This window comes from Cyphellophora europaea (genome assembly GCF_000365145.1).
Source record: "Cyphellophora europaea CBS 101466 unplaced genomic scaffold supercont1.4, whole genome shotgun sequence".
Lineage (NCBI taxonomy): Eukaryota > Fungi > Ascomycota > Eurotiomycetes > Chaetothyriales > Cyphellophoraceae > Cyphellophora > Cyphellophora europaea.
In genome coordinates, this window is record NW_008481810.1 from 760,141 (window position 1) to 781,731 (window position 21,591).

General features: G+C 54.3%; 8 protein-coding genes across 8 annotated transcripts; 3 read left to right on the plus strand and 5 right to left on the minus strand.

Annotated features, from left to right (window-relative positions):
* Positions 1–558: 558 nt before the first annotated feature.
* HMPREF1541_04518 (uncharacterized protein) lies at positions 559–2,400 on the minus strand (the record flags this gene model as incomplete). The annotated part of the gene is made up of 3 exons (XM_008718863.1): positions 559–1,077; positions 1,128–1,719; positions 1,904–2,400. The coding sequence occupies 3 exons, from the start codon at positions 2,398–2,400 to the stop codon at positions 559–561; spliced, it is 1,608 nt and encodes a 535-aa protein (XP_008717085.1).
* A 754-nt stretch (positions 2,401–3,154) lies between these two features.
* On the minus strand, positions 3,155–4,311 carry HMPREF1541_04519 (uncharacterized protein; the record flags this gene model as incomplete). The annotated part of the gene is made up of 2 exons (XM_008718864.1): positions 3,155–4,201; positions 4,249–4,311. The coding sequence occupies 2 exons, from the start codon at positions 4,309–4,311 to the stop codon at positions 3,155–3,157; spliced, it is 1,110 nt and encodes a 369-aa protein (XP_008717086.1).
* Positions 4,312–5,189: 878 nt separating this feature from the next.
* On the plus strand, positions 5,190–5,939 carry HMPREF1541_04520 (uncharacterized protein; the record flags this gene model as incomplete). Its single annotated transcript, XM_008718865.1, has 1 exon — positions 5,190–5,939. One exon carries the CDS (start codon positions 5,190–5,192, stop codon positions 5,937–5,939), a length of 750 nt encoding a protein of 249 aa, XP_008717087.1.
* Positions 5,940–6,494: 555 nt separating this feature from the next.
* Positions 6,495–9,801, minus strand: HMPREF1541_04521 (uncharacterized protein; the record flags this gene model as incomplete). The annotated part of the gene is made up of 2 exons (XM_008718866.1): positions 6,495–9,434; positions 9,493–9,801. 2 exons carry the CDS (start codon positions 9,799–9,801, stop codon positions 6,495–6,497), a joined length of 3,249 nt encoding a protein of 1,082 aa, XP_008717088.1.
* Positions 9,802–10,110: 309 nt separating this feature from the next.
* HMPREF1541_04522 (uncharacterized protein) lies at positions 10,111–12,681 on the minus strand (the record flags this gene model as incomplete). The annotated part of the gene is made up of 1 exon (XM_008718867.1): positions 10,111–12,681. One exon carries the CDS (start codon positions 12,679–12,681, stop codon positions 10,111–10,113), a length of 2,571 nt encoding a protein of 856 aa, XP_008717089.1.
* An 854-nt stretch (positions 12,682–13,535) lies between these two features.
* HMPREF1541_04523 (uncharacterized protein) lies at positions 13,536–14,387 on the plus strand (the record flags this gene model as incomplete). Its single annotated transcript, XM_008718868.1, has 1 exon — positions 13,536–14,387. The coding sequence occupies one exon, from the start codon at positions 13,536–13,538 to the stop codon at positions 14,385–14,387; it is 852 nt and encodes a 283-aa protein (XP_008717090.1).
* A 137-nt stretch (positions 14,388–14,524) lies between these two features.
* On the minus strand, positions 14,525–15,925 carry HMPREF1541_04524 (argininosuccinate lyase; the record flags this gene model as incomplete). Its single annotated transcript, XM_008718869.1, has 1 exon — positions 14,525–15,925. One exon carries the CDS (start codon positions 15,923–15,925, stop codon positions 14,525–14,527), a length of 1,401 nt encoding a protein of 466 aa, XP_008717091.1.
* A 285-nt stretch (positions 15,926–16,210) lies between these two features.
* Positions 16,211–16,938, plus strand: HMPREF1541_04525 (uncharacterized protein; the record flags this gene model as incomplete). The annotated part of the gene is made up of 4 exons (XM_008718870.1): positions 16,211–16,333; positions 16,408–16,653; positions 16,705–16,766; positions 16,821–16,938. The coding sequence occupies 4 exons, from the start codon at positions 16,211–16,213 to the stop codon at positions 16,936–16,938; spliced, it is 549 nt and encodes a 182-aa protein (XP_008717092.1).
* Between the last annotated feature and the right edge of the window lie 4,653 nt (positions 16,939–21,591).

Below are 21,591 nucleotides of genomic sequence, written 5' to 3' on the forward strand. Positions count from 1 at the left end.
AGCCGTGGTCAATGTATATATCACAGCCCAAGAAAAAGTCGGAGACGCCAAAAGAATACGGACCACCGCCGATGTAGCCGCAGCGGGAGGCTGGGATCAACAGCCGACAAGCGTATCATAGATGCTGGATTGGGGAGCAGAGTATGCTGCCAGCCGGGGATCAGCCCGAGTGTTGAGCAGAAAGCGGTGCGGGGACGCCGTGGGGGAAGCCCGGCGAATCCACTTTTGTCGGCGGCAACCCCGTAAGGCAGCTTTGGTTCTAGCTAAACTGTTTGGGGATTAGCATGGTGCCTCGTGCCCTCACTACTCCCGCCGGTTCTATCAGGCCCGATGGAGGGATTCGTACTCTACTCATGACCCACGTTCCTGTGCTTCCTGATTCCAATCTTGGGTGTCATGCATCTCGCACGGTCTGACAAGGGCACTGTTCGTCTCTCGACGCCTGCTGCAGCCGCAGCTCCCCCAAACAAACCACCGTGAGTTGCATCAAGCCTTCGTCGTTACGCCCGGCGCCTCTGCCGGTGCGTCTCTTGTCTGCTCAAGACTTCCCCATGCACCTCATGACCCCATCACATATGTAGCATGGCTGTTCCGCAGTCTCTTCCGCTTGTTGGTGTCCTCTGCTAGACTTGAGCCCCTGTGCTCACCATCTGTACCGTTCTCGGAGTTCTTGCGCTTGCGACGTCCTCCGTAGAGTGTATTGTGCACTTCCAGCAGTCTCTCAGCGTTGTCTTCTGGATCTACGGGTCTGGACGCGTCTGCACTTCGACCGGTCTCCAGTTGCGAGCCCTTGTAACGCTGAGCATAAGCTTCAAGCTCTTGTTGCTCACGTTCGAGCTGCTCGAAGAGTGGGGCGTCCTCGCGGATCTGTAGAAGGGACGGTTCGCCAGGGACATCCAAGGTAGTGTCCTGCTTGGAATCCAGTCGGATGATTGCGCGACCGGCATTGGCCAACCCGCCTTCATATACCGCGTACTCGCCTACGAGCTTCTTGACACACTTGGCATAGAGCTTCTCGAAGGTGGCGATGTCGACCAGGAGTTTGCTATCCGTATTCGTAGTAGCAGCCCATAGCTCCTTGGTGGCAGCTTCGTCTGCATCGACAGGAGTGCGACGAGCATAGGTACCTGGAACTCAGGCTTGAATCCAGCGACCAGGTTCTGGAATGCAACAAGCTTGCCAGGTTCCAGTTCGCATCGCTGATCAGCTGTTTCGCGCTCAACAAACCATATCTTTCTTCTCATGCGACCAGCTCGGTCCTGCTCCCTGGTCTTCTTGGGAGCCATAGGCCGATACAGCTGCTTTCGAAATTCGATGACCATCTCAATTCCATATAGCTGCTTCGTCAGCTGCCAGGCCGCCCTGAATTGTCTCTTGACCTCAAACTCCCGGCCAGTTTCCGGATCGGGCTTGTTTTTCTTCTTGAGAGTGTTGCCGGGGGCTTTTTGCAGAAACGGCATCAGTTCGAGGATACCTGTGGTGTTGAGGTGATTACCCCCACGGCTTAGCCGCAGCAGAGACTCGAGGCTGACGCTGGACGCTTCTACATCCAGCTCGTTCCACACCAGGAACTTTCCTCGGAGCGAGCCAAGCACCATGCGTTTAAGAATAGACTTCGCCCTGTCGAATACTTTGTAGCCACGCGCCATAGCGAAGCCATGAACGATGAGTGCTTCCTTACGAATCTTGAAGGTATCGACGATGTGGAAGCGGATGTCGCTGTCGGAGAGTCTTCAGTTAGCTGAAGTCGGCAGTGGGAGCATAAGCTTAGCTAGAGGTCTGATGGTACGGTTTCATGTGAGACACTTACTATTGCATAAGTCAGCAAGGGTCTAAGGTGGTTGGTGCTGTGGATTGGAGGACTTCACAGACAGCTCTCAGGAGCGCCAACACGATGCACAACCTCGACTTGACTGTCGGAGGCCTTACCGGATAGCCTTTCTGTTTGAACTTGAGTGCACGCGCGATGGCTGACGGCAACGAATCAGTGAACGATATCCAGTGGCTGGATGTCTTCTTGTTATTGAGATGGTCTCTCAGTGTTTCTCGGATGAACTTATTGTCATGGGTGGAAGTGAAGAAGTTGGACTTTCCCAGGCCTGAAGCCACAGTGCCAGATTGGTACAGCCCTTCGTTGTTTGTGCCGGCAGAACTTGAGTGCGTTACCCTGAAGAGGTAATGCGGCAGATGATCCTCGGTGACAAATGCAATCGTCTTAAAGTATGGAATTGAGCCTTTCATCGATCCAGTGCGGCCGCTCCGTCGAGTAAGGCGATATGTGCTTGAACCGTAGTCACAGAGCTCGTGTTCAAGGTCCTGATCGGAGCCGATTTCAAAACGAGGTATGTCCGCTTGGTGGACGAAGTCTCCAAAAGGGTCGGACTTGAATTTGTGCTGCATCTTGGAGGTCTTCTCATCCAGTCGGCTAGAATGCACTGCGGTGGCCCTTGCTGAGCAAAAGCCGGCCTTGTAGTTGTTGTAGCGAACTTTGGTTCGGTCTTCCGACCATGGTCTGCGCATGCGTTGTGGTATGAAGAAGATATGGGAGAGGCGAGTAGAGAGACGGTACCAACAAAACCTAAGTAGTCGTGAGCAGGAGGGACGGCAGTGAGTGGCAAGCAGGCTGGGGCCAGATCGAACCAACATTTGGAGCCATTTCAGTTCAGACTTGATCTGAATGTCAGTAGCTAGTCAGCTCAGCTCCATTCTTTAGTCTCCGAGAAGCTGGAGGCTACACCAGCAAGTACCAAACAGGCTTCACTTGCACACACAGCAGCCACGAATTGGACCTCTTACTCACAGGGTAGCCTGCCTCCTCTGGGACACAGACTGGACATAGGAAGGGGAAATACTGGAAAGGCGTGTCAAAATCCCAAGTGTCAGGGCAAAGCCCTGATGAGTCGAGACCAACAGAGCGGTTCAAAGTGCAAATGGAGGGATCAACCACTGATGGCTGAAGGATAATCAAATTTACTGACCTGGTGTACATACCGAACCGCGTGCATTGCAGCCATGTGCTGGTCCAGTGCCCAGTGTAGTGCGCCATCGCTATGCTGTTCTCGTGGTTATCCATAGACCCGTTGACCATATACCCCTAAACCGTATGCAATGTCGTCCATCCTATCCTCACATTTCACTGCTATTGAAACAGCTCCTAGGTCTTTTTTGCAGGCTTCCCCTTGGTTTTTGCCTCTTTACCACTTCCCAGCCCGGTGAACTTCAGTTTGACGGACGGCTCACCGCTTTCATCTCGAGCCTTTGGTGTAACTTGAATCGTGTCGCCATTTATTTCGGTCTTGATGGGTGTCTCACTCGACTTGTCGTCTGCATTCGTTGAGGTCTCGCGAAGCTTACTAGGAGCACCAACCGCATTCTTGGCGTTCTTTTTGAGCTCGGCGGTCTTCTGCTTTTTCTTTGTCGGTGCTGGCCCCTCGTCATCGGCAGCCTTGCGTTTCACGCCGTTTGCTGCTGCAGGTTTGGGGGAATTTGCCCGGCTATCGCGTGGTGTGCCGCCAATCTTAGCGTTGGCTTCTCTGCCTGCTACCCTGTCACGCTTGAGATAGCAGCTTCCGTTCAGATGCGTGGCAAAAATGTTGACAGCCTTCCAATGATCGCCTAGATGGGACTCACGGTTGGGACATTTAGCGGCCGGGAAGTCGATCTCTTTGAACTCGAACGAGTCGGGCATGGACGACAGTGGTGTTAACGGATCCGAATTCTCAGACGCGGGGGAGGGCGGATCGTTCTTCTTTTTGTTCTTTCCTTTGGCCTGGCCCTTGACTTTGACGCCTTTCTTGCGTTGCCCATGGACATCGTGCTTGTCGATTATGATCATTGGCTCTTGCTTGCAGTACTGCTCCGTAGCATCCGGCACAGGTCTCGCATTGAAGCCGACTCGTGGGTAGAGCAGGCGGCGAAGGCGGCAGTTTGGACATCGAATATGTTTTACAGTTTTCATGGGGTTTCCTTTCAGTTGGATACCATTGGGGCCTCGGGTGGCAGCTTTTGTTTCGACCGGCTCATGACCCTCGGAGTCTTGGGTATCCGTAGGATCCTGGTTGAGCTTCCTCCCTAGTTTATTGGCCCGGTCCTCGAGCTCGATGACGGCTGTCTGCATACGTGCCACCTTTTCATCCTGGTGGACTTCGAGAAGGACATCGTGCATAATGCTCTCCAAGGACTGCTCGATTAAGAGCGACATCTTTTTGCGTCAGTATCATTGTGCATGACTGGATATCATATTCTCACAACTTCTTTCTGGTCCTCCCAAGTCAGATATTCCGATGGAGCATCTGAAGATTCGGCGGCCATGGTGAGGATCTGCTTCTTGATCAAATCGTCAGACCAGCGTCTCGAACAAAGTCATGTAGCAGAACAACCAGTAACCACTCCCCGGTCGCCCGGGTATGTGACAGGGCAGCAGCAGCAACGCAGGTGTGCACGCATATGAGTTGTGCAAGAGATACGTAGTCTCTTATGCCTTGAAATATTGCAGAAAAGCACCGGTAATGGAAATGAGGGTTTACCCAGCACGCAGGAGGTCTCGTGGGCTATGACTTACGTTGGAATGTAGACCCTCTTCCTGCTCTCTTCCTGCGATTTTCCCGCACGAGCTCGAGTTTGCAGCTCAGAGCGCCACCAGAGCTATGCGTCCTTTGCTCTGAAATAGTCTATCTCATAGCTTTGGTATTTGCAGTACAGGTTCTTGTGTTGGACCAATGTAGTTTCTCTTGACACGCTACCTGTGCGCAGGTCGTGGGGTGGCGAGCCCTTGGGGCCTGGGTCGCACTTTCAGTGCTGTGACGGCCTGGCTGGCTGTCACAGATAGAGCCGAGTGTTGGCAACAGCGTCGGAAGGAGTGGAGAGTCACGCTTGTACAGGGATATAAGCAGTTGGTGGTCAAGTGTGCGATGAGGCTCGCATCATTTACCCGCACGTAATTCGCATTCACCTGCAGCGCCCGGAGTTGCGCAAAATTAGTTAAACCTCTTTAAGTAAGCGTGGACGGTTGTACCCGCGCGGCCATCTCATCTCGACGCGCCCCACTGCTGCACCGCCGATCTCGATATCAATTTACGCGTCTCTCTTTTCGATGGCCTCGGCGTGCCAAATGCCAATTCCTTATTCATTCATACAAGTGACCGAAGTCGGCGTCTGTTCGGGGGCATAGGCAAGTTCTCCGCCGGAACATGACTCAGGCGACTCTGCTCAATTACTTCAAAAAAGCTCCGTCGTCAGCAAGTCCGGCAGTACTCGAGCATCCACCTATCTCAACTCTTTCACCCTCCGACGTCTCGCCGTCGTTAAGCAATGAGCCCGAGCCTATTGTGTCAGTTGATGCGTTACACTCCTCAAACAGCAGTGCAGTTGAAGCGGATCTCCAAGTAGCCGTCGAAACACATGTCCCAACAAGGACCCCAATCCCCAACATCAGTCATGCGGCCATCTCCAGAGTCGTCGCCGAACACCTTGAGCCATTGAAGCGGCTGACATCCACCATTTTGCCTGTTCGGTATCCGGACAAATTCTACAATGCGGTGCTCCTGGAAACCGAGGTCTCTGACCTCACGAGGGTTGTTCTCTATCACGACAAGCCTGTGGGATGGATCCGGTGCCGCCTCGAGTCACCGAGCCCCGAATCGGCTGTCAAGCAGATCTACATACAGGCCCTGTGTATCCTTGCACCATATCGGGAGAGAGGGCTGGCAAGCCACTTGCTGAAGTCGATTCTCGAACCGAGGATTCTCCGCCAATACCATGTCAACTCGATTTATGCTCATGTATGGGAGAGTAACGAAGATGCCCTGGACTGGTACAAAAGGAGAGGCTTCAAGCAAATCATGTTGGTAGGACAGTACTACAAGAGACTCAACCCTTCGGGCGCATGGATCGTGAGAAGAGATATCAGCGTGCTGGATCATGTTGCTCCGGGTGGATGAGACGACTATCAAGGAGCATACGTCGAACCTAAATCGGAGACACCTTGTGGGCGCTAGCGGTGCTTCATCTGCATCAGTGAGAACCGCTGTCGTCTCGAAATCGAGCCGAGCGCAAGAGAGGACGTGACGACGCCTTCCGGCCCGCCGCTTCCATGTTTGGCCACCTATGTTCGTTGTTACAGACCCTTTGGTTCGGTGGTGTCCAATCCAGCAACAGCTGCTGACCACTAGACCGGCTTTGATGAAGAGTGCCTGAATGGTCTTGCCCGAGCGTGACTTCTCCAGAGCGTTGGGTACGAGTATTAGAGATTCCAGCTTTTGTGTGAGGAAGAGGAGCCATCTGGCGGCGTGCAAGAAAACTTGTATTCGCGCGGCAGACAGGCATATAGAGAGATATCGATGGATAGAGTTGCCCCATCTGTACTGAGGAACAGGAACATGTTCGAGGTGAATACACATGCAAGGGCTCGCCTTGCATCTGTCCGTTCCCAATCGTTTGAGCTGCTCTTCTGGTCATGCTGCTGAGCACTATCACTCATGTCTTGACATACCAAGTCAACAAACCTCCCACACACCCAACCTCCCCACCGCCTCCCCCGCATTCCTAACCACACACAACCTCCTCTCTCTAACCCTCCTCTCCCTCAACTTCTTCCCCTCTGCTCCCCCCTCCCCCTTCCTCTCCTCCTCATCCTCGACCCTCCACCCCTCCCTCACCCTCTGCACCCACAACCCCCCAACCGCCGTCCCCCGCCCCTCCCCCAAATTGTACCCCCCACTCGTCACGAACCCCACCAACTCCTCCTTGTCAGGACACTCCACCAACCCCTTCTCCACATCCCACTTCTCGCCCGCACCAAGATTCTCCCCGCGCGCCAGCTCCCTCAGCAGCTCGGCGCGCGCCCACGCCTCCTGTTCCGCGGGGGAGAGGGGCTTGGCGGCGTATTCGTCCACGATGGCCTGTGGGGCGTTGCGGGGGAGGACGGAGAGGCGCGAGAGGGCGAAGTCGTCCGGGCCGGCGGCGTGAACGGTGGGTTTGCTGGGGAGGTTGCGGTGGTTGGTGGCGGGTTTGGGGAGGGGGCGGGCGGTGTGGTTGGTGTTGCTGGGTTTGTGGTGGGAGGCGTAGAAGGTGGGGGGGACGAGGGAGAGCCATTTGGCACGCTGGGTTGTGGGTGTGTTGGGCTGTGGGAGGGTGGAGAAGGCGGTGGAGGAGGGGTTGAGGGAGGTGGGTGGGCGCTGCGCTGCGAGTGATGGTGCGTGGGAGGCTGAGGTGGGAGGGTCGCTAATGGTCGTGGTGGTGGAGGGGTAGGTCGAGGTGTGCACTTCTGCTGAAGCAGGGAGGGAGGGTGTTGGTGTCGATGGTTGTGGGGCGGCGGGCTCAGGTTGTGCCAGTACTACGCCTGCATTGCTTCGCTCAACAGCGGAGGCTGGAAGTGAGGATTGTACTGGTGCGGATGAAGGCTGGGTTGCTGTGTTCGCTGCGATCTTGTCTGGCTGTGGGAGTCGGTAAATCCGCGCCCCGGCCTGCGGCGTTCCTTTGGTAAGAAGGCGGATGCGGACAGTGGCAATGGCGGGAATGTCACTGAGCCCGGAATCGGTCACTCCCTTTGATTCCGTAGGTTTGAGGAGGATGGCTGCCTCAGGAGGCGCGACCTGGTTGTACTCGGTCTCCGATATTCCTGTTGCAGCTTCAGGCTCAGGTGTGGTCTCCGGCGACGAGGTATTGCGCCTGCGGCCACGCTCTTCCTCTTGCTGGTCACCTTGAGCATCGACTTCTATAGACTCAGGCTCCACCTCAGGGGATTTGGCTGGCGGTTCATCCATCTCCACGGTATCTTTGAATAGATATTCCCAGTCACAGCACCAACCTCTCCCTACTTCACCTTTTCTCCCAAGACCCAAGTCAACCAATTCCCATCTCATGCGCCGACTTGGTGGCCGCCTGATCCACGCGTCAAACCGCTTCTCGCTCTGGGTCCTCTCCCACGCCTTGCCCGCGGCCGTTCCCGGCATGTCTGCAGGAAACCACGGCACCAGCTGCTCGAACGCGATCTGCTGCGTCTGGTACAGACCGCCGAAGCGAGGCGTGCCACCAGTGGCGATAGGATAGTATAGCAGAGAGCGCCAGACGGCATCTACGCAACACCAGGGAAGGAGCACAGTCCAGGATCCTTGTGAATTAGAGTCTCTGTTGGGCGCGCGGTGCGATAGTAGAAGTACAGGGATTTGAGGGTCTTTGTCGAGGACAGGTATGGATTTACCGGGCCCAGCTTCTGCACGACGACGATTGATGGACTTCTGGGAGGGCAATCGTGTACTTGCTATCCATCGAGCTTTATGTGTTGCGAGGCTTGTAGGTACCGGATTCTGGTCAGGAGGCCATGTGGCGATCAGCTCCGTGAGTCTGTTGAGGCTGTCGGAGTCTGATGGAACCTTGACTTGCTTGGGCGGGTGGCTAAGCCGTGGGTCGACGATCTCAAGAGGCATAAGCGTCCGATCTGGCAAAGAACCTGGGTTGCTCAATCCAGCCAGTGATGCCCAAGTCTTTACAGCAGTTTTCTCCTCGCTTGGGGGATGTCTCGGCTTGAGTACAGCCAGAAGCGCTTCGGTCGATGCCGGACCTGTAATGTGAATGCTCCCGATCTCGAAGCGCAGATCCTCTACCAGGACTTGCGGTTTCTGTGATTTGGCGGCTCTCAGGAGATGCGTCCAGAAATCCTTGAAAAAGGATGGATGGACCCGGATGAAGATCTTTCTATCGAGCTTGACCTTCTTATGCTCCTTCACTGACCCTGGAGCTGCTGCATCCCCTGCCGCAACGCCCTCTTGGACTGTGGTTTTCGCTGGCGGCTCAGCGGAGCCAACCCACAGTACCAACATTGGTCCGAGCAGACTCTTCGCTCCATCTATCATGTGGCAATACCCCTCGGCGAACCTTGTGCCGGATTTCCACCTCTTCATCTTCGCTACGCTCTCGGTAGCCGGCGCGAAGCCAAGAGCTTCCAGCATGTTCAGCAGCGTATGGTCGGTCCCCAAGCATGCAACTGTAGACATGTAACTGGTGTCCCACGCAATGCAGCCTCTGGTGCCTGCTGCACGATGGCTGGGCCTGTAACTCTTCTCCGTCGGACGCAATGGGATAGCAAGATTCCAAAGCGGCTCTATCGGTCTCGTCATGTGAGCTCTCTTGGTATGCCATAGATGGGTTGGCAGCCATGTCTTGTTCACCTGCCGTCGCCTATACTTGGTCGTAGCCGTGGGAGGCTTTGCAGGGATGTTCTTCTTGATCTTGGGAACTCGCACAATCTCCACTTGTTTCTCTGGGTCGGTCTCTTTCGGCTTGTCTTTGGCCTTTGCTTCTTTCTTCTTTTGCCGGACCGTCTTGGAGCGCTGGTTGAGCTTCTTCAATGACTTCGCCGTTTCGAGTCGCAATCGCAGTTTTCTCGACGGCGCCCGAGTTCTCTTGCTTACGGTCGGGGTGTTATCCTCTCTCATCTACCGTTGGAGTCAGCTTCGTCATCACGATCAAGATCTGAGATTCGTGATAACCGACCTCACGCAGCGCTCGCTTCCGCAGTCGTCTGGGAACCTTCTTGACGTTATGGCTAGCCGTCCTCCGCCGCATATGACGGGGCACTTGCTGAAATGCCCGCGAGCTCAGGCTTTTGCGCATATCCCGCATATTCTTCTCCAGTGCCTTGATCTCGAACTCACGTGCCTTGACGAAGTTCGCGATATTGATCTCGCCTTTGGAGACATGCTCGGTCGGTATATCGGGCTTTCTGCGCTTTGGCGCGCTTCGCACGTTTGGCGGCCCTTCCGCGCGGCGCTTCTTACCGGCATGAGTACTTTGGGACGCCATGGTGTCGCGCTACCACGACGCAGGCGTCTCGGGAAGGTGCAGACAAAAATCGCGTTGGAGAAAGTCAGCGCGTTTTGCCCATGATGAGCGCCAAGAAGGTCATTCACTGCCTGAAAACGACTAACTTCCGTGATAGGTATCAGGGGTGCAGGTAGCAAGTTCTCTAGGGATATACAGATAATTGGACACGACTAGTCAGCTTGAAGAGGGTGCCTAAAGACTGTTGATTATCATTGTTGTTGGTGCAAGCCATTGGCAGCATCTATTGCCTCTACGTCTCTGGGAGCCTCAAACCACATCCGTTCAGCATCAAAGCATATGACCACCGTACCGATCACAGTCTCTTAGGCACCGTTGAAGTACTCTCACAACACTGTCTCTCTCTTGCTCGTTCTCGGGCTTCCATACTTTCCGCAACTCGGCGTAGACCTCTTCCACCTTGGCACGTGAGCCAGTGCAGCGCGCATATGCTCGCAAAAGCCAACAAGCCATCGGACGATCTCCGGTTATCCGCTGAGTCGCGTACTGCCTGTATTCGCCAGCATCTTCTGCCTTCTCATCGATCTCATGATGCTGGTCTGCGTGGCGTTGAAGTACATCGGTCGAGTCCGATCTGGACGCTGCATCGGAGTCGCGTCCAAGAGGTATCGGTCGGGCATCCGAGGAGTGCGGTCCGGCAGCAAAGCCTTCGCCTGGCGTATCTGTTCTGATGTCCGTAGGCTGGCCATTGGTCATGTGACTCTCATTTTGTGGCATGTCTTCGCCTGCGTGCCATTCGTCTGACTCGGTAGAGTTCGCTATAGACGCACGAGTTGGCGAAGGAAGCACATATTCGCCTTCCTCATGGTCGAGCTTTTCGTTGCCTAATGCGTAAAACATCTCTTGGTTCGAGGACGCCTCTTGTTTCCTGGACGGAAAGAAGGGATTGAGAAAGCCACGAGATTGCGCTGGCTCATCGTCAAATAATTGGGCATGAATCCTCTCAATTGGCTTTCGTCGCTCACGTGGGAAGGCCGCCAAGTCGAGGACGAAATCGTCCCAGGGATCCAGGCGTTTCTGCTTGGCAGCATCTACAGCCTCACGAGCTTCCTTCTTAGCTTTCTCACGACCTTCAAGCGAGGCCACTGTTGGCAATGGATCAACCTCAGTCCCTTCCTCTGGTGTGAAGTTCATTGCACGGTGCGCAGCTTTCGCATCCAAGATGGCTTGGCGGCAAGATCTCCATACAAGAGCCAGCCGTTTGATCGTCCATCTGTCCTCTGCGGTATTCGCACGTCCATGAAGGGCGAACCCCTTCAACAGCAGCTGGAAGAAGACGTTGCGCATTGGCAAGCCATAATCTTCAGTCATCTCTTTGATGAGGACAGTGATCCTGTCAAGGTCACCAGTTACATTGGCGTGATAGGAGACCATTGCTCGGAACGTCATGTGATCGGGCCGCAAAGGCATGATGTTCTGAAGTTCCGTGTGGTGATCCGGTAGTTTCTGTTTCAGACGAGGCGCATCAAGCAGTATTCGACCCAGCGAGTTGGACGCCGCCTCTCGATTGATCGTGGAGAATTCGCCAGGATTCGGATATCTGATATAGAACGTCTCACTGCCATCAGCTCTCTGACCAGATTCTAGTCGCTTCTGAAGGTCTTTCATACGCTCGTAGATTTGCTCCGCGGCGCTCGGTTCCTGCGCATTCAACAGTGAAGCTATGACGCAGTTGAGGACTAGAGTGTCAACAATCTCCCCTGCTTCGACAAAGTCGCGATAAGTCCGGCGCACCGCATCTCCGTCTCCGCGAATACCATGGTAATATATGAGACTCACACGCCCAAGACGGTTGAGTCTCAAGTCTCGTGCATACATCTCCTTCATGATGTTCTCAGCAAGTGTGTACTTGCCGGCTCGGACGGCGATATCAAATAAGATGTTAAACGTAACATGAGTTGCTCGGACGCCGGCCTCGTGCTCCATCTTTCGCCATATATCGATCGCAGCACTGACATCCGACACACTTGTCTTACCGAGAGATCGCCCAGCGAGATAGATCGCTGACGACCACTCAGCTCGGGTAATTGGTAGCTTTGCTTCTTCCATGTCGTCAATAAGAGATAAGTATCGGAGCATAGCTCTTTTGGACTTGATCCAAGGCGTAGACATCCTTTGGAGAAACATGCGAATGATGCCTTTCGGAAGGCTTGAAACACCAGGACTTGGAAATTGTTTATATATGGTAAAGAGGGCGCGGTTCGACGAGGTGTCATCAAGGAGCAAATTAACGAAAGCCTGCATTGTGGAGATCTCTCGTCTTTGGTTGCTAAGAAGTGTTTTCTCGATCTCCAGGAGCGGCGACTCGTAAGTAGGATCATCGGAATCATCCTCTCTTACAGACTCTGGATTATCGAAACGTTCGGAGAGCTTGAATGTGTAGTCTTCGAGGACGATTGGTGATGGTGAATAGTCAGGCCCATGTGGTGTGAACCGATCCCGATGGCTGTAGTAGTAGAGGTCAACCAACCCCTTGTAGTCTTCTTTGGTGAGGACGACAGGCGCTGGGTGTGTACCTTGCGCGTGAGCAAGGGCTTTCGATCGCTTTGACCGACCTTTCTCTAGAGAGTGGTGCAACTTCCGCTTTGCTTTGGCTAGCTTCTCCTCTAATTCTCGTACGGACTGCAGCAGTTTGATCTGCGATTCGAGATCGACAGAGGTCTTTGCCTCAGTAGTGCTTCCTGCTCCTCCCATGTCCGTTACAGTCTGTCGCTGGTCCTGGTCTTCAGGCAGCGGACGCCCCAGGTTACTGTGATGTTCGGCGGTCCAATCTCTTGTTCTGACTTGCATGTCGAAGACATCGTCAAAAAAGTCCTTCGGTAAATGGCTGTGCGATGCCATTTTCTTCGCTTTCGAGTCAAAAAGCCCCCGAAACGTTTCTCGCGGCGCCGAATCCTGTGAGGTTGTCATATTCGTGCCTCCAGGATCTGGCTGCTGCTTAAGAGTAGCGAAAGTCGAAAGATTTCGGATATGCTGCCCTGACCTCTGAAGCAATACTCTAGGCCCGTCTGTATTTGGCCTGCGACTAGCCATGGCACCCCTGGCTGGCTCATGTTTGCGGCCATCGCTCACATGGCACAGCCGTCGATGTTCAGAGCAATTTGACGCATTCGAGATGGCCTCGAAGAAATACGCTTCAAGCGCTCCAGCAGACGGTGGGGATCGCGGGAGTTGTGAGTGCTTCTGCGCATTGTGTCTCTGTCTCTTGCGAGGTGCAGACCATGCAAAGGAAGGAACCAAAAAGTCGAGGAGAGAGGACGACGCTACCGCTGCGACATCAAGGAAGCGCTGTGGGCTCGGATGGGATCGTTGACGAGGCATAGGAGACTAGACATGGTGATTCTGTCTCTCTAACACGCTGAAATCATGTCGAAGATGTTCTAAGAGCAACGATGAAGTGACCGCTAATGGTGTTCACGGCATTGGGATGCGTTCGGGAGCTCATCGGCTAGCGCGAAATTTCGCCGCGGAGCCGTCAACCAATTGCTCCGAAAAGATACAATGTGCCTTCAAGTTTCAACATTCTACCAACATCAACGCAGCTCAGAATAAGCCAGCATACATCGTTTGCTGATATCGTCTCGGTTAAGGGTGTTGATATTGGTAGCAAAACGCCCTTGGCCAAGCCCTACGCCGTCTTCGCACCCTCTACAGACCCTACCTCGAGCTCGCACCCACCCGGTCCTTCGCCCCTCATGGGCCGTATCAACCTCACAGCTCTGCGTGTGCGCAGTCGCGCTCTTCGCAGAAAAGAAGCAACCGACTCTCGCATAACGCCTATCTGGGCCAACATTGTCGCAGACGTCCCACCCGCCCAGATCATGACCCGCCATCAACCCATCGAGCACCACTATACCGAAACCCGCACCAAGACTCTCCCTGACGGCCGCTCCTCACAGGCCACCCAGATAATAGCACACGCCAAACCCAAGACCGCAAAGCCCAAGCAACTCTACAGCCCCACCCCCCTCCGCTACGAAGAGGACACCCTGCGCAAGCAGTTCTTCAGCGACCACCCCTGGGAGCTCGCCCGGCCACGAACCCTCGTCGAAACCGACGGCAAACAATACGCGCGCGCGAATTGGAGCACAGGGATCAAGCAGCGCGGCCTGCCCGTATCGGGCGAGAGCGTTGTGCAGCGCCAGCTGTGGCTCCTGCACAACGTCCCAGATATCACGGTGCCAGAGGCGTACGACATCGCGCGCAAGGAGTTCTATGCCGTCCGCCGGCGGCAGCAGACGGCGATGCGCATTGCCGTCGAGGAGGCCGAGATGTTTGGCGCCGACTTTGGCGTCCCGGCCATGAGCGTCGGCATGAGCAAGGAGGACAAGGTCTACACCGAGTGGGTGGGCTGGGCGGCGGAAGAGGCCATGCGCATCACGCAGCAGCGCGCCGGGTTTGAGGGCTCGCAGGTGAGCACCGAGCAGAAGGCTATTGAGGGCAATGCGGCCGGACTCGGTGGTGCCAGGTTTGGTGGGCAAAGGACCGGGATGGCGCAGAGGCAGATGGCGGGACCGAGCTCACAAGTGGGATCGTCCCTTGCATGATGCGTGGTACCGGTCTGGTTTGTAAGATCATCAATTTGTATGGAGATTATGTGTACATGGCCGTAGAAAGGACTTGTTTGGTGTCTCCCACCACTCTCGTAGTTGTTCTATGCTCTATTCTCGACCGTTGTCAAGCTCTACTGAAGTAGCTCTTGTATTATTGCAATCTGCTCCAGTACGCTCTTCTTGCTGGTCCCTCCTTTTGACGTACGCTTTTCGACACTCTGTTCAAAGTCAAACACTGCTTGAACCACATCATCCCCGAAACGCTCGTCCACGTCTTGCAGCTGCTCAACGCTGAGCTTATCCATGAGAACGCCTTCCTGCTCCGCCAATGCAACAACGCGGCCACTAATGTGATGCGTCTCCCGGAAAGGGACGCCTTTGCGGACCAGGTAGTCGGCAAGATCGGTGGCGAGCATGTCTGGAGTGAGGGCAGCTCTCATTTTCTCGGGGAAAATGCTTAGAGTTGACAGAACACCTGTGGCTATCTGAACCGAGTCAGATATTGTCTTCACACCATCGATCATGGTCTCCCAGCTCTCCTGCAGATCCTTGTTGTAGGTCGACGGAAGACCTTTGGCACTCATCATAAGCCCGGCCATGTGACCAAAGACACGACCAGATTTACCTCGCAGGAGCTCCAGCGAATCGGGGTTCTTCTTCTGAGGCATCAACGAGCTGCCGGTGGAGTAGGCATCGGCAAGGCGGACGAATCCAAATTCGGCTGTCGAGTAGATGATCAAGTCTTCCGACCAACGGCTGATGTGTGCCATGAATGAGGCGGCCCACTGCAGAGTCTCGATGACAAAGTCTCGATCAGCGACACCAGCCATGGAGTTGTTGATAAGACCTTCAAATCCGAGCTCCTCTGCCATGGCATCTCGGTCAATGCCGAAGCCATTGCCTACAAGTGCTCCCGAACCGAGCGGGCACCGATTGACACGCTTGATGACCTCGCGGAGCCGTTCCAGGTCGTCGGCAAAGAAGGTGCCGTAGGATAGCAACCAGTGAGCCCAGCGAATCGGCATTGCCCGCTGAAGATGGGTGTAGCCAGGCATGAGAGCGGCTATCTCAGCCTTTGCCCTTGATGTTGTGACGCGCAGGAAAGAGACCAGATGCTCTTCGATGGCACGGAGCTCGTCCCGTAGCCACAGGCGCATGCCGGTAGCCACTTGATCGTTCCGGCTCCTGCCAGTATGCAACTTTCCTGCGATTTCCTTGCCAATGATTTCTCCCAGTCGTCGTTCATTGGCGGTGTGGATGTCCTCATCGACTCCCGGGACGATTTTGAATGCATCTTCATCCCATTCCGACATGACCTGCCCAAATCCTCGCTCGATTTCTTTGAACTCCTTTGGGGTAAGTAATCCGAGCTTCGTGTTTGCACGAGCATAAGCGATCGATCCACGAATATCTTGAGCATAGATCCGACGATCAAAGTGGATTGACTCATTATAGGTAACCATGAGCGGATCTAGACCAGAAGTGAAGCGGCCGCCCCACAGCATATTGGCGGTGGGTTTAGAGGATGCCATGCTCTCGATTATGCAAAGTGGTATAGTGACAAGATGATGCTCGAAGGAAGGAACGAGTCTAGCAGAGTCACAAAGATCCGCCTAAAAATGTTGTGACAAGGCAACGAGCTGTGGCCGATAACGCTTTCTTAGGCCTAACCGAGAATGGATTAGTGCGGTCGTGGTTGCCTCGATTTCGCTAACCAGACGTCGCTGCATCTTCTTTCACATCACTCGCCGAACCTAATCATCTACAGTCTACGCTTTGAGAGCCACATATTTCCATCGGTTGTCACATCTGCCAAAATGAGCGCCCAGCAAGCTCTTCCAAATATATGGCACCAGCGGGCAGTAGCAGAGACAGCAGCCAAATCATGCTACATCTGCTATAAACCGACAACAGCGGTCCTCGTCACTCCAGATAATAAAGTAGGCTCAAACAATGGGAGTCAAGTGCTGGCTACCCAAAGCTGCCTTCAGTCCCTTGATTGATGAGGTGATAGGATTTTTTCTATGTCTGCAAGACCCACCTCAAGGACAGAGGCTTCGCTTCGCCGATCGTTGACGAAAAGGCCGAGGCCGAAAAGCGGAAGAAGGAAGCTCTGGACCGAGAGATTGAGAAGGTCAAACAGGAGTACGAGGAAAAGATGAAGCAGAAAAGGGCCAAAAAGAAGGCCAAGGACGACGACAAGGACAAGAAGAACGATGATGATGAGGCTCGCAAGGCTGAGAAAGAAAGAGACGACAAGGTTGCCGTGTTCTGCTCCTCAATATTTATCCAATACGCTAATCAGTTGCAGATTAAAGCGCTATCCGCGGATACAGTAGCAGATGATGGTCCTCGTATCTTTGCCCTTCACAGGTACGATTCGATGTTCCCATGTGGCGGTACGTTTACTGACTTGACGGCCGACAGGAATTTCTACCAAATGCGTATCGAGCGTCTCCGCAACATTGAAGTCGCAAGGCGTAATCAGCAACGGATCAAGGATCCTACTTTCTTCCCTAAAGCGCCTACTGGGGACCTTCCGTGATCAACGATCTAATAGTACTGCACATCGATAACACTGTGTGCGTCTGGACTCGAACGGATATCCAGGACTCGAAAGGCAGTCTTGTTCTTGCGATGCGCGGTAGACTCTGTCGGGCACTTGCTGCAAGAGAGCTGACTCTGCGTTTCGCGTCGCCAGTTCTGATTGGACAACCCAAGACAGTAGCTCACCGGACCCAACACTTTCTGGCCTTGACGCAGCGTGTTGGCCGAGCGAATTGGGATGGTGGTTCGAGGAAGCTTGGAGCACTCAGCCTCCGAGCTTTGGACGCGGCTCTGTTGTGGTAGACGTCCCCTTCAGATGGTCCAGCATCAAGTTGCGCAAATCTGCGGCGTCATCGCCGACTCGGCAGTCAATTGAGGCAACAGCTTGACCAAACTCTAGCAGCCCGTCACGGAGTCAACGACCAGCATACCTACTTATACTTCGAGCACCAAACTTACGTCGCCCTCCGTTCTATGTGGCTGGCTGCGCTAACAGCTCGTCACTGGTCTGTATCGTGGAAGTCGGCTTGCATTGACAGCTATGCAAGTAAGGGTCCCTCCACTGTCGGAATAGAACAGCAGTTGCCGTCGACAGAGGGGCAAAGCTGAATATCAGAGCGAAAAGACTCCGGACGCTATCATCGCTTACTCACGCAACGTGGACCAAGCTACTCCCTATCATTATGCGCGCAGATAATCCACCCGAGGCCACGCAATCTTGTAAACGGTGTTCAAATTCCCAGTCTGATGCTACCCATCGTTGGAGACCGCGAAGTATTTTCTCTGCTTCAGGCTGGGATCAGCCGTTGAGGGGCCGACCTGGCCGCCGGTATCGAGGAACTCAAACATTTGCGGAGCCTGTTGATGACACGCTTACCCAGACGATGAACATTGCGGATCCTGCTCGGCTGCATTCTCCTCGATAAATGCGAGCTCTGTTGCTCTTAGACTTCGTGGGGGAAATACTTGATCTAATATGCCATACCACTTGCCACATTGGGTCGTCGGGTGCTTTCGAAACCTCCACCATAGAGAGTCCCTACCTGTGCACAAACCTCTCGGGCTAGCTTCGACGATGGAAACAGCTGGCACCGAGTCAGCATTCCTCCGCCAAATCCTGCCGTTTCAGCGCGCATCAGCTTTCGATATTGTTTGTTGTTCTGATTGACCAACTGACCCATCAACAAGACACGCTGTGGAGAACACACTGTAGATGTCTGATGCACATCTCTGCCTGGAGACAACGTTTTGGTTGTTTGCTAGGATGAAGCTTTGGTGTCTGCCTCCAATACACGTTTTACGATATGCTGTCAGTGTATTCGGAGTCATGGTATGACCATTTCGGAAAGTAACACAGTGGCATGCTGCAAATGGTGTATTGTTGCGCCATTGTGGCGTTGCCCCTGTAAGATGCTGACCGACTGAGCCTGACTCTCAAAGTCAGCTGCATGGCTCAGTCGGTGGTTAATGCATGTCAACGTATTGAATCGCAAGACGGCCGAAGTGAAGGTTGTTGCTGCTCCATCAGGCCCATCAGGCGTCAGGCCGAAGTTGCCTTGCCCGACCCGGGGGCTGGGAAGAAGCCGCAATCGCTTATCTCTAGCTCGTCTCAGCTCAGCACGCCTTACGATCGCATTGCGGAATCACATTGCGGAATCCTTTGCGATTGGACTTCGCAAGATGACGCCTGAAGGATAATGACCTGCCACCACGAGACGCGGGCTTTACCGTTAATGTTCCGTATTGAGACTCCAGCCAGTACACAATGCGGTTGAGGCGACGTAGGATCTTCGAACCAGTACCAGTGCACCCTTCCTTACGAGGACTGAATCTAGATGGGATCACACAGCTCCTCGCCTCTAGTCGTACAGGGTGATCCTCTCACACCGCCCGTCGCGCGCTACACAGTATTTCTCCAGTGGCAAGTACGGAGTACGGCGTACACCTTGACCCTTTCGGCTCCCGGGTCTGCAGGCCAAGGCAAGGCGTGCCACGCGCTTGAGTCTCATGGTGCCGAACCACATGGCCAAAACAGTGTCTAGTGACTCCATCATCGGGAAGTCGGAGATCATGCGTTGCTGCAGGCCGATATCTCCTTGTCTGGTTGCTAAACTGTACTACTAGTTACAGAGGCGTGGGATGGTCACAGTAAACCTTGACGTTGATGAACGGTGAGTAGGTGGACCCGTCAACGTGTCTCTCGGGAGTGTAAACATCGGGCGACCTATCACGTCGTTTGCGTCAAAATAGTGTATGCATATCGATGGTGAAGTGCCGGGCTCCGACGCCCCTCCTGAAGTGGACAATGATGGTGCCAGAGACTAGCACTCTCGGTCTCGAGAACAAGCGAGCCAGGCCTTGGAACTCTCAGAAGCCGTGGTGCCGCCGCAGCAGTAAGCTGTTACAGCTCACCAATCAGAGGCCGACCATCGCCTAATTGCCTGGAAGCAGTAACGAGTTGCCTCCTCTTTCGCGACGGGTAATTCTCGTCGCATGCCCGGCCGTCAACGTGGCATGCTTCTGGCTTGGTTTGGAAGCAACGGCTGCAGCTACCCAACGACCGGAAAGGTTCACGGCCATGGCAGCTTCAGACTATGTATGCAGCTCAAAACTGCACACTAGACCGAGGCTGGACTTTCACGACGCAGCTATCGTGCGAGAGCTCCATATGAGCACGAGGCACAAGAGGACGCCGCTCGCTAGGCAGCCTGGGCTACGGCGGAGCGCCCACGAAAACGCCGTTGGTATTCCGCTTCCAAAGGACGATCGATTGGTATGCGACGCAGGGTACTGATGGCGGAATCCTCCTTTTACCAATCGCCTACACAGCGTAAGCCCGGGCCAGTCTTTCTAGCTATACAATATGACAAGTCTGCACTACGTGGCTCTAGGCAGATTCCAACATACTTGACACCACCAAACGACGCATCTTTACCGTGCAAGCATAGGGCTGAGCGGCAGCAAACGAGCCTCGGCGGATGCTTGGTCGCTTAGCACAGCGACTTGCTACGACCTATCTACGGGTGCAGTATCACAACATGGGTCTCCGCGTTCGGATCCAGTACGTGTGGGGAGGGGGCTTAGGTTGACGTTTCCATGCCAGGTCTACTTCGTACGTACATCTGTCTGGCTTTTTGGCCCCATCCCAGCGTCGTTTGTGTCTTCACCTTTTGTCGATCCCACCGAAACGAGTCGTTCACTCGTTGATCCCAAACGGGGGCGGAAGATGGAGATTGTAAGATTTGGGATCGTGGGAAGACAGCAGCTCTGTTGCTGATCCCTGACCAACATAGAACTGTAGATCCGACCTGCAACCTGGGTACTGACTACTGTAGGCCAGAGAAAAACTTCCCAGGTTCGAGCTGGGCCACTCGAAGTGTACCGTATACTGTATCGTTCCACCCCCCGCTGGACCTTCCGGGCCTTCCACCACACCGCGGAACTGCACCACCCTGCGCCGGCGACACATGTGGCCTGAGGGGAAACTCCCCACAGCAGTGTTAAGTGTTAGCGTGCACGCAAGTTTAGCGAACCTTCCAAAGGCCGAGTCTCTACTACTACAGCACGCGCACATTCCTGTAGGCATGGTGAAGACCAGGCATAGGCTAATAGAGCTCCCCGGGGGTGCTGGTGCTCCCCCCAACCCCTCCGGCTAAACCCCATTGCAACGTTTCTGCCGATCAACCGGCGGGGGCATCCATATAGGGGGCGAATGAGTATATTCGGGATCCGAAAAGGAAAAAAAAAATAGACAACGGTTCCGGCGCGCCTCGGTTTCGATACTTGTATTGTATTGTACCTCACTCGCAACAAACCACGAATCCCGCTTTTTCTTTCCCGTAAGATTACGGGCCACCGAGATATGTAGGAGAGGTATCTAGCGGAAACTCCGCAATTGGGTTGCTTTTGTCTGTCGACAGTAAGGTAGTGGTGGCCACCAATATGCGTCGTACATTCGTATCTTCGTGTCTGGTCACGAGCGAACTCGTGCACGCTTTCACCTCCCCGGAGTGGCATATATGTCCTTGTAAGTCGTCTGATGTCTTACCTGTGATAATATCTGGCAACTAGATCTCGTGCGTGGCGCCCGGCGTGCGTGGTGTGCGCGGTGTGCGGGTGCTGATAATCAGGTCCCTGATGCGGCTCATCCATCTAGATTGCAAACAGGCAAGGCATTAGTACGCATTAGTACTCGTGTCTGTAGCAGTGGCTGTGGCTGCCATCAGTGAAAGCCACGGGTGGACTAGCAGAAGATATCGTGGCTTGACAAGGGCGAAGAAAGGGGGCTGCGATGTAGCTGCCCGTGGTCTCGGACGCGGTGATGCATAGAGTTGTCATTAGTTTATTCAGACCGAACTTTTCGTCGTTGGTCTAGTACGGTATACTGTATGCTGTTGCTCGGGCTCGGGCTCGGGCTCTTCTTGGGTACGGCGTCTATGTGCAGCGTCTAGATCCAGTCTACAGACCTCGCTATGTGCGCATGGTGAATGTCGCCCATGCAGGCCACTTACTCCCGCGCGGACGAGAACTCCCTTCGCTATCTGCGTCCGTGGCTGCAAGTCTCTATGGCCTCGGCTGTGAGCAGTGCAGTACGGCGTAGCGCAGGACGGGTGGTATCGCCGGTGTTGACAATCGCTAATCACTGGCGCAC